Here is an 11,940-nt window from a genome sequence, read left to right on the forward strand (position 1 = left end):
ACACATGACACATGAATGCTCTATTATATATAAACACCCTATTTCTTAATGTAAATGAAAGGGTAAAAAAAAGCGTTTATCTGCCCCGTGATTGGAATCCGCCAAAAAATGTAATGGGTTCTTGTTTGGCCCCTGCTACATCCTTCCACAAAGTTTCATAAAAATCGGGCCAGTATTTCATTCATAATCCTGCTGACAGACTCCTCCAAATGGAAAACCTCCTGAGTGGAGGTAAGTTACAGACAATTAACACACGACTCATCACTGTTTTATAACAGATCTTATTTTTTATTGAGGAGAGTCAAGCTGGGCTTTCCATTTTTAGAAAATAAACCAATGACAATATTACAAATAATGAAATTGTTACATCATTCACAGGGTTACAGTCAATATACATTTATACAGAAATACAGGATCTCCCACATCAGTCACAGTGGTCTGAACCGGCACTGGTCTACAATGTGAGCTTTAGAGGACAGGGGAACATGTGGAGACGCCCTGTCTGTACAGGCCAACAGCCAGAGTGGTAGTGGGAGGGGGCAAGGGGGGGGCAGAGATGGAACACAGGGTCATGTAGGGGGAGACAGGTGGTATGGTATTGGTATGAACGTTTGTCCAACAGTGGGAAAGACACAGACTTGTTGTCCATCAGCAGCACGCTGAAGTGTCCTGAACACTGGAGCTCTGCCTGCTGCAGCGTTCACAGACTGTATATCTGCACCTGAAAATATCAATCCAAGCTACATTTGACCACCACAGCAGTAGAGGGCGCTCTGGTGCTTCGTGCTGCCTCCATCAAATAGGAGCTATTTTCTGTCCGCCACAACAGGAGGCAGTTAATACATCCATGAGGCAGATCTCTCGCTCCGACCATGCTGGAGTTGGGCGGCGTTCAAACGCAGCCCAGTGGGTACTGCCTGGCACAGCTCGTGTTTATGCACACGATCATGTAACAGTAACACCGAGACTTAACGGTTTTCCTCCGTCCTTGAAAAAAAAAAAATGGCACACGGTGAGGGCAGGACTGAGTGGTTTTTACTTTGCTTCACAGATGTAGGATGAGAGTATGTTTTAAGTGTGAACCCATCACGGGAGCCAGGACCACGCTGCGTCTGCTTCAATTTACAGAGGAAAACAGTAAAAAGGTTTTTAAACTAGAGAAGCTGGAGTGTGCATGTGTAGGTGGCCAAATTTTGGTGCTGTAAAACTTAATAAATACGAAGACAAATGCAAGTGAATGTGACATGAAGGGCATATACCTTCCTGTATATACAAATTACCCGGTTATTCAATGTTCAGTTCTGTACCATTTACATTAATGGACAATACTTTTACTTGAATATTTAGTCTGATTTCAGGGAGCTGATAAAAGAATAATCCCCACACCTCCATAAAAACTGTACCAGATGAACTAGTAACTTGGTATTTGGGCTTTTTCACAGCGTGGGCCTTGGTGTAAAGGCAGCCGCTGGCCTGCTGTTGAAAAGCCAGGCAAAAACACTTGAAACACTTGACATAAGTGCGTCAATTAATTCTCCCGCTACGTCTCTTTTGTGCCATCAAAATAAGATACATAAATACTTAATATAGCATTTTCAAACACTCATTCAATCAAAAAGGTTTTCTTAAAACTCCTTCAGATAAAATGTAAATCAACAATCTAACCCTTCAGAAGGAGTTCAACAAAGAGTATCCTCTTAGCCAGAAGAAAATATTGACAGTATGCAACATAAAGTCAACTTCAGCACTATTTTATGACCAGCAATAAGCATGCCTGGCCACCATGGTTAGGGTAATCCCTTGAAGCAAAGTTCAAGGATAATTGCTTGATTAATAACTGAAAGTCTGGGCAGCGTCCATGGACAAGCATCTGAACGAGCTTTAATGGGACCGGAGCAGGAAACTCACCAGCCTTGTGTATACTTTAGATTCATTTCTTGCTTGATTTCTCACCCATTAAGCGTTTTTCCTGACGGTGGAATATTTGCCGTACCATGAGAAGGCCTCACAAAATAAAACTGATGAGCTGTTAAGTATTAAAGAATGGAAAGGGTTGACAGTCTAAAACAAAAACTAAAAACTAAAAAAAAGCAGTCTGCATGTTGGCATTAGTGGCACTTCTCATCATCTCTCAGCTATGACTAACAGCTCATGATTGTCCTCCCAGTTTCATGTGATATAAAAGCTCCCAGGGAAATATTTGTTCTGATGTGTTGCACTGCAGATGAGGATTATGGAGCAGAAAGAGAATAAAAATCCCTCCGCCCATGTCCTTAACTTCTCCAGGGATAACGAGAGCCAGTGTAATGAAAGGTAAGACAACAGGGGTTTGCAGTAACTGAGGTGTGTCACTTTTTTTTCACCCAGGGCTTTGGTGCTACAGAGGTCTGTAGGGACAGCACAAAAACCCAGGTCAAGCCTGAGAATGTGGTTCAAGCCAACATGGATGCATTGTCCAATCTTTTTTGTCCTACATACTCATTGGCACGCAGCATCCAGTTAAGACAAGACACGACTGCCCCGCTGATGAGCGTCGGTCTGCTGCTGCTGCTGTTGACGCTTGTAAAGTCGCGGAGACAAAACCAGACAACTGCTGGAGGCCGACTGCGTGGAGATCAGTGGGAGCGGCAGACAGGTGGCCGACAGGCATGTGTGCGATCAAGGGGGAGAGAGGGAGAATCAGTGCCTGGACAGAGCGGCTGTGATCGGGGTGCGGCCGCCCCGCTGTGACTAGACACATCTGACCGATGGTTCACAGTTGGACGTCCGTGTCTGGCTGTCAGGTCTCGGAGCGGCGCCCGGTAGGAACACTGCACCGCCGATATCATTTACTGGCTGTATACAAAACACCTGCCTGCTTCCCCGACTCCAGGGAATCATTGCATTGCTACGAACTCCATCTTTTCCCACGCATAACCGTTTACACCAGGTTACCAGTGGCAACGCAACCAATGATTGACAGCTCTGTACGCACGAGACAGGAGGCCATATAATAAATGCATAATACTGTCTATAAAATCAAAACCAATCACAGGGAAGTGCGGTTTATCTACATGGTTTTGTGCACCAACATGATCCAAAATACACTTCTAAGCATTGATGGAAGATCCAGACTTTGTTGGAGTCAAACAATAGACTCAGTGCAGAAAACAAAACAAAAACTAAAAGTAAAAATAAATGACAATTCAATAATATCCATAGAGAAATTGCAAAATATAGCACGATGCATTTTTGATTTTAATTCATCAACGCCTGATTGCAAAGTCTATTCATGACTGTGTGTGTGTGTAAAACAACCATGTCTGGTATCAAAACTTTAATACTTTAAACATAAGTCTTTTCAAAAGGAAAACTGGAAGAAGAAGAAGAAGAAGAAGAAGAAGAAGAAGAAACACTGAATATAATGCAGTCACATTATACTCTGTAAAGTGTGTCAAATCCAAGCTTTTACTAAACAGAGTTCTAGTAATTGCAGCAAATCAAAGCACTGTTAAATGAACCACTCACTCAGCATGCTATCAAACACGAGTCCCGACGCTTCGGGAGCTACTGCTTCTTTGTGCACGTGGTACGTGTGTGTGTGCGACGAGTGCACGGACAACGCTGGAGAGGAAGGAGGATGCTATTACAGCACACACTGTATGTGTGTGTGGACCGCGATGTAAACTCTTTGAATCTATGTAGGACGTTGGTTTGTTGTTGTTGTTTTTTTTTACTCACAAGCTCTTTTTTTTCACAAAATAAGGAAAGAAAGTGACGTGACAACAACTTAAAGGTCCCCTGCGGTCAGTTCTGTCTGTTTCTGAGTCCTGGCGTTACCGCAGGTCAAGTGCATCTGAGATGTACAGTACAGGATCATGACTGGGGGGCAAAACGGGAAGGGTTCTATTTGGCAGGCTGTGAATATTTCACTGTGAAAGTTAAAAAAAACTGCATGGTGAGATGGATTTTTTCATCACAAAATGTAACACAATATAGAAAATGACTTGCAGTGAGAAAAAAACTATGTATTTTTTTTCCTTCTTTTTCTTTAGTGTTGATTTCACTGTGTGAACTGTCAGTCTGAATGGATGTGTGTTGACATCAGTCACGTGTTGTCATATGTCGTCCATTTCATGGTTTTCTTTTGAATTTATTTCTCTCCAGGGGAAACCGTTGGGAGTGCGCGTCCCTCAGTCTCCTCTGTGGTTTGCCTTTCAGAAGGCCACAGAGAACTCTGTGACTCCTCGCGATGTCCAGAATTAAGAAGATGCCAGGACACACCTTGTCGAGGATGGCCTCGTCTCCATAATTCTTCTTTTTTGTTTTTTTGTTTTTTTGCCCTTTTAAAGGGTAGCTTTCCTACTCAGTTTGTCTAGTGTACACGCTTATATCATCTATAAATTTAGATAAACTCCTTGCCTTTTCTCAGGTTTTCTTTTTTTTTTCTTTAAAAAAATCTTTACAAAATTATCAGAAGAAACAAACCAAAGAAAAACAACAGAAGAAGTCCAACATCAAATGAAAATTGGAGGAAGATTGAAAAAACGTGTTGCTGGTCACCATGTTTCTGGCTCCAAAGATGGGTTGGCTGTGGGCCCTCTGCACATGGATCTTTGTTTTGCACACCTCTCCACAGCGGATCCCGAAGATGGATGGAGAGTCAGGGTTAGGAGATAAGAGGGAACTGGAGAGGGGAACGGGGGATGAATGGTAGCCTGGTGGGAAGACCAGACACACTGTAACGCGAAAAAAAGATCCACTCCATCCTCCGCACCCAGAGCCGCATCCCAGCCGCCTTTTTACCCCCTCTCTGTTCCACTCGGGGGGGGGGTCAAACCTCCACCGACTGGATCTGGTTCATCTGTGCCCGCATCATCTGGACGCTGTTGAGGATCTTCTTTTGATGGCCTGCTAACGTCACACCAACCCTCAGGATGTCCCTGTGCCGAGAGACAGATGTCAGGATTATGTTACCACGGACTACAAACACTGCAGAATCTATCTACTGTACATTATCTATGTATGTTTGTATCTATCAGTGCATCTTTCTATCTATGAATCTATCTATGCATGTCTGTCAACTACATAACATAATGGAGGCATGACAGAAAGGCTAACAGAAAACAGCTGAAAAAACACACATGAAAAGCAAGATGACAGTAAAGTAACAGGCATGAAACAGCTGCGTGTTCATCCATCGTTGAGGGTAGAAAGCTTATATAATGACAGAAAATGTTTGGATGCCAGTTTAGTGTATTTGTCTGTCTACTGACTCATGTGGTTAACCCCAGCCATCTCATACCGCCAACACAAATGCTAAGAATTACACATTCACAACATCTCATGGACTCCAGTCTATTGTAGACACAGTATTCATTGCAGTGGTGATGTGTTATATTAAATAAATACCAACAGCAAAATCCACTCTGTTTGGAGGCGGTGGAATCAGCTCCAAACATAACAGTTCAAAAGTTTCTTATCCTTTAGAAAATAAAATTCCTCTCTCCTAATTCTGAATCATGAAAGAAATCACGCTTATTGGATTACACACTTCCATCTGTCGTCTTCAAAGAATCGAAGCTCGACATCTCGGGAGGTTAATCTCTGGCTCGTGATACTGTTAACCATCGACAGGAAATTAGTTTTATCTTTCCTACAGGTGGCATTCCTAACATGATTATATCTTGTGTGAAAGGAGGATTTCTCTCCCAAAACTTTGGCCAACTAACCCCATACTATGATGTTTCCTCTCAATCCTAAAAATAAGGTCAAAGAGAGGCCTGCTAGACACATGGCATGGAATGTAGGGTGTTGTTATGGCTTCTGAGGTATCGTGCCCACTGTTCATCCTTGCAACTGCAGTATTACGATCTGCTAATTACATGCAGTGCGGCAAGCATATTTTATAAAAGGCCAAAGGCAGAGTCTGGTGCTGGTTCAGGTTTTGAGGATATATGAGACAAGGCAAATCCATTTTATGCGCTCCTTTTCCTTATGCTTCTCAGACCCAGCAGGTAGGAATCATTAGCACTTACTCCATTGTCATCTGGGACACAACATCAAATGTAGAAAAGTCAGCGCTGGCAAAATTGTCTTTGTACTGGCCCATCTTGATGGCATCCAGCCACTCGTCCACAGTGCTGAAGCTGGAGAAGTCTGGGATGCTGCGGTCCAGGAGAGGGAGATGAACACTGAGGACACACAAGCGGGAGCCGTTAAGAGTAATGATAATACAAACTGGCACTTCCAAAATCACAGACAGCCCAGACCACCTGCACATGATTCAAACGTGAATTATTACATTACATTTTCAAAAGGCTAGGGAGAACTTAAGAGGATCCCACTGGCCTTATGCATGAACCAATATTTTCCAAACGGATTCCTCATAAAGTGTATTTTCCAAATGAAGTGATAGGCTTCAAGGAGCCAATATATCCCCTCGGTGTCTGTGGAAAATCTTGCCCTCGGTCCTGCACGCCACCACAAATGAATGTACAGACAGGGATAATGGAAATTAGAAAAAAAAACTTTCGCTCTCAGAGGAAACTAACACCCAGAGCAGAAACACTTCAAAATGTTTTGTTTAAAAAAATGCAGAAGTGCTTCAATCCAGGTTTCGCCTGAAGCATTCGTGGGTAGGATTTGATCTATCAAACCAAAAGGCTTTGATTTGCATAACCGCTCGGCGCCAGGAGAAACAAGAGACACTGTGTGTGGAAAAAAAAGTCAACTTTGCCATTGATGGCACTTTGGCAGAAGCATGAATTTCCTGTCGGGAAGAGAAAAGCCTTTACATTTACAGAATATCAGAAGCATTGTATTGTTCAAGATATTATCCACATCAATGGGAAATGATGCTCAAACCAGAGGCCTGTCTTGTGGGATGCCTACAGAGACAAGATAAAACACACATGCAGATCGCGCACAGAGAGTGAATACAGAGATGAGAGAAAACACACATGCAGGGCCGAGCTGGGAAAAAGAGAAGAACACCCGTTTAAACACTAGTCTACTCTGCAACATACTTTATGATACCGAGTATTACCGACGAACACAAATCACTCAAACTAATTTAATTAACAGCCTTCCTGCCGCTCACCCTGAAGATAACGGGGTCATGGCCTTCAGCGCGTTGGGATTGCGGATCATCTTGTCGAGGTTGTTGACGATCAGACTGAACTTGGGCCGGTTGTTGCGGTCCTTCTGCCAGCAGTCTAGCATGAGCTGGTGCAGCGCGCTGGGACAGTCCATGGGTGGGGGCAGCCGGTAGTCCTGCTCTATGGCATTGATGACCTGCAGGGGGAGACAGAGATCTCTAAGGGTTGCTATGAGGCTCTACAAAAAGGAGACCGATTGATGGAGAGGAGAGAGTGGACGATCCAGTGGAAGAAGAAGTACACATGTCCTTTACTTTTACGTGTAAGTAAAAGTACCAATACAAGTAAAAGTCCTGCACTCAAAATCCTACTTAAGTAAACGTACAAAAGCTTTCACAACATTAATGTTGAAATATTAACTTAATGTTAGTACCTTGTACTTGTATTTATACCCTATATAAATACAAGTACCCTATATGTACTTAGAGTTGTGTCAGCACTGGGAATGTTTTTATTTCAAATGTGTCTGAATAATCCAATAATGGATGGGTCCTATCAGCGGCCAGACACAAAAGGAAACCATGTATTCATTCATTCAACATGTACTTAAAATATCAAAAGTAAAAGTACTTAATCCAAACAAGTTCATTATGTCTACTACATAAGTTTTGTTGTCATTACTTAGAATTCAGAAGAAACTACGCACTATAGCTTTAACTACTGTACATACAATTTGGTTACTCAAAGGCTCACAAGATAAATCAAAGGGGTCGTGAGATGATTATTGTGGTAGGAAAGAAAAAGTTCTGAATTCATTTATCCCGATTTTTCTCTAAGCTCTGCGTTTTTGTAAGATATAGAAGGCTTTGCTTTAAAGGGGAAAACGTCTAACTCCTAACTCCTCATAGACATCTGAAACCCGACAAGTGGCCACAAGTAGATACTACTCTTTCATGTTAACAGATCATAAACCGAAAAAATTGAGAAGCACTGGTTTAAACCTGTAACAACATCTTGATATCATAAACTCATAATCTCAACCTGACAAATAACTACTAACTGTAGCTGTTGGATAAATGCAGTGGAGAAAAAAATGCCACATTACCCCCTGAAATGTAATGGAGTAGAAGTATAAAGTAGGATAAAATAGGAATGCTAAAGTCAAGTAAAAGTACCGTAAACTACATACTTATTTACAGTACTTGAATACATGTATTGAGTTACTTTCCACCACTGATATAGCCCAATTGATAAACATCTTCTCATGTTCCATAGACAACACAAGTATATAATAAATGTGTATGCTAGCTTTTTTATATGGAGTTTTGGATAAAACCCCCAATTTAAGTGACGTTCACAACACTTGTGCCAAATATAATGCAAACATTGGTACCAATGCTCTCTTTTAATTTGAATTTGATGATTTAAAAATGAACCACATATAACACAGGAAGGACATGAAAAAAGGTTAAAATAAACAATAAAGTCCAAAGGCTGATTTCCATTGTGGTCCTCTCTCTTCTGAGGAGCATAAAACATGAGCATCTGTGCCTCTCACCATGTGGTAAAAACAACTGCTGCAGTCATTAACTGTGTGTTATTGCCTCCGAGTCCAAACTGTTCAATTACAGTTATTACTTAAGCACATGTAAATGTATAAATATATATATTTGTGCACAAATCACCACATTAGTTCTCCATGTGAAGAGCTGTTAAACACTAGTTAGGTCATTAAGAACATAAACCTTATTCCACCAACTTCACATTCCTGCCAGCTGTGACTTCATCTCTGGCCTATACAAAGTATTTCATTCTCCCTTCCCCTCTCTCTCTTTCTTTCTCTCTCTCTCTCTCCAAAGCCACATTAAAGATTCATCTGGCCTGGACCGGTGTTGCTGTTGGTCGGGGGGGCACACAGAGGTGGTGCACGTTTAACAGAGTGAAACAACCTGGAGGACACTTGTGACGAGGACGCACAATCCCCTGCTCATTACCAGGGCCATTAAAGGAGCTGCAGTTCAGACTCAGATTAATCTCATTCGTGAGACCTCCAAATGAGGACCCCGATGGAGCAGAAACACTATCTGGAGCTGCTAATAAGATAACCGTTGAGGTCCTCAGTCCCTCTTAGCACATTAGTGTTCTCACTTTCAATTTGAAACTATTTTCATTATCTTGCTCCCCATAATTTGCTCGATCCTCTGCTACCCAGGGGGAGATAGGAAATGGAGGCTCCAGTCAAGAGCAGAAATTGTCCACTGAGCACTGCCGTGCATTTCGAATGATCTGATTATGCGTCTGTGGTGAGTGTGGGGGGATTTTCATATGAAACCCATGAGTGAAAGCTGCTGTTTAGCTGTGGGAAAGCAGATCTAATGACAAAATGTATCTCTGAGGGGTCTGAGGCTGTAATGAAAGGAAGCAGATAGTAGTACTAGTAATAGTAGTAAAAACTGTTTAAGAGGGAAATTTGACTCAAGTATTAACAGCATTTAAAAAATGACCATGGGCAAGGTAAATACATACATCTTGATTGGTCATGTCCCAGTAAGGCCTCTCTCCGTAGGACATGACCTCCCACATGACGATCCCGTAGCTCCACACATCACTGGCAGAGGTGAACTTCCTGTACTGGATAGCTTCGGGTGCAGTCCATCGGATAGGAATCTTCCCTCCCTGCAAACACAAAGAGCACGACCTCAGCAAGGGAAGCGAGACCGAAACCTGACCGTCACAGTGTCCTGGCTCCGGAGAGAGACACAGCAACAATGCTGACGGTAATCCAAACTGGGATGTGGATATAACAAAACCCCTGGGAGTAAAGTGTGCTACATTAAATACTGGGGAAGGAGAAAGGAAGGGATGATGTTTTATATCGGTAGAGAGAGCAGTGTGGGAGTCCAGTGAAATGTATGTAAAACCTGGGTTAAATAAAACCAAATGGTAGCGCTGTAGGAATAGGACTCTCAATCAGGGCATGTAATAGCACTTCTCATTCATAACATAATTAAAAAAGCGTATTTGCAAAGGCTGTTTTGGCCTGGTTTAGTCATAAGGGGAAGGGAACAATGGTTCTTACCAAAGCACTAGTGTAGGTAGGGTCAGATGTATCATCCTCCAAGAAGCGCGAGAGGCCGAAGTCCGACACTTTGCACACAAGGTTGCTGTTGACCAGGATGTTCCGGGCAGCGAGGTCGCGATGCACGTAGTTCATGTCGGCCAGGTATTTCATGCCTGAGGCGATGCCGCGTAGCATACCAACCAGCTGGATCACAGTAAACTGGCCATCGTTTTGCTGTAAAACAGAAATATTTAATGTGATGTAATTTCATTTAAATAGGGACAATGCAAAATGAAACATGAACCTTGTATAAAAACATGGAGAGATGCATTGTCCCAGGTTGTAGCACAATTACTTTTTCCGCCCTTAGTCCCTTGGCAGGTTGGTAAAAAAATAAATATTCAATGCAAGTCAAGTACAAAACATCTGAACTTACAATTTTACAAACACATTGACACCTAATTTACATTACAATAATACAAATGTGCAAAGTTGCATCATTACAATTATCCTGGGCTCAATCATTCCCACATCCCTAAAACCAGTCCCCCCACCTCGTCCCAACAAAACTATGCAATCAAAACCCCAACCCCTCCAATTACACACACACACACTTCATAAATATGTACAAGTTGTTCTGACAATATCTTCCTTTTGTCATGTATGAAAAGGTGTGAGGATGTGTGCATGTAATCAGGTGTGTTGGGAGAGTATTCCACTGACTTATGGCCATGAAAGAAAAGGATGGTTTGCTAAACAAAGTCTTTGGAATGCAGCACTCTGGCTGACCGATTGAGTTGAACGTAGTACCTTTTTCTTTTAAAAAAGAAGCATCCGCCTTATCGGTGACTTTAAAGAGGAAGCAAACATTCTAATGCATCATTGCATTTTTACACTTAAAATTGCATTTTCACAATATTGCACTTGGTGAGTATTTACGTTCTTTGCCGATTGCTTACACACTGAAATCGAAAGTATTACTCAATTATCAAAACCTTCCACTCAAGGAGCAAACCATTGGGCCAGATGTGCACCACTACAACCCTCACACTTCCAATTCCAAAGCACTGACTGTCAAATGACCACACCTGTGAGCCAATCTGTGGAACACAGCCATCAGGTGTGCTTACTTATAGACACACCAATTAGGTCAAAGCACTATAAAAATGCAGCAGGTAAGTCTAGTATTTTCTGTACTGTAGTTTTTTTCAATGTAATTGTAACCTGTACTGGACACAGAATTGTGTTTGTTGGTTGCTGAGCTGACAGTGTTAGGCGGACTACTGTAGTAAACATGCTTTGTTGTGATTGTCCTTATCTACATGTTGACCGATTTGGGTTTATGGAGAGAAATAAATGATATGTTCCTCAGTCTGCAGCATGGGTCTTGTGTATTGTTTGGTGGTATTTGCACTTTCTCTTAGTACTTCATTTACAGTAATCTCTAATCACTGAGAAGTAGAATTGCTAGACATGTTTTAGGTTAAACTGAATTAAGTCATATGAATCGTGTGTGTTTCATATGGGAACTAATTATGGTTTTCATAAATTAGTGTATAGTTTTTACAAGAGTGTTTAATTTTAGAGGGTCTAGAGATGAGAAGAGATGTTCTTCTAATTGGGTGCATGGTTGTGCTAATTGTGTGTAGTGTTTTTAAAAACAGGTCCCTGTTAAAAATAGTGCTTAAATGTGCTCTAAGCAATGTCACACATGTTTTGGGATACAACATTTGTTGTCACATACAGCAAACATCTCCTCACTATCTGCTAGCTGCCTGTCCCCAGAACACACTGTAAAAA

General features: G+C 41.9%; 1 protein-coding gene across 4 annotated transcripts in view; it reads right to left on the reverse strand.

Moving 5' to 3' along the window:
* Window positions 1-267: 267 nt before the first annotated feature.
* The window catches only part of ephb2b (eph receptor B2b), a 129,682-nt gene continuing 118,009 nt past the window's right edge, over window positions 268-11,940 (reverse strand). For all 4 annotated transcript variants that reach the window (XM_034869662.1, XM_034869660.1, XM_034869661.1 and 1 more), the window contains exons 12-16: window positions 10,159-10,374; window positions 9,606-9,755; window positions 7,082-7,275; window positions 6,018-6,173; window positions 268-4,922 (exon numbers count right to left, since the gene is read on the reverse strand). In XM_034869662.1, coding sequence (XP_034725553.1) covers window positions 4,814-4,922; window positions 6,018-6,173; window positions 7,082-7,275; window positions 9,606-9,755; window positions 10,159-10,374 — 825 coding nt within the window. In that variant the 3' untranslated portion in view covers window positions 268-4,813. The remainder of the gene's footprint in view (window positions 4,923-6,017; window positions 6,174-7,081; window positions 7,276-9,605; window positions 9,756-10,158; window positions 10,375-11,940) is intronic.

This window comes from Etheostoma cragini, chromosome 4 (genome assembly GCF_013103735.1).
Source record: "Etheostoma cragini isolate CJK2018 chromosome 4, CSU_Ecrag_1.0, whole genome shotgun sequence".
Taxonomy (NCBI): Eukaryota; Metazoa; Chordata; class Actinopteri; order Perciformes; family Percidae; genus Etheostoma; species Etheostoma cragini.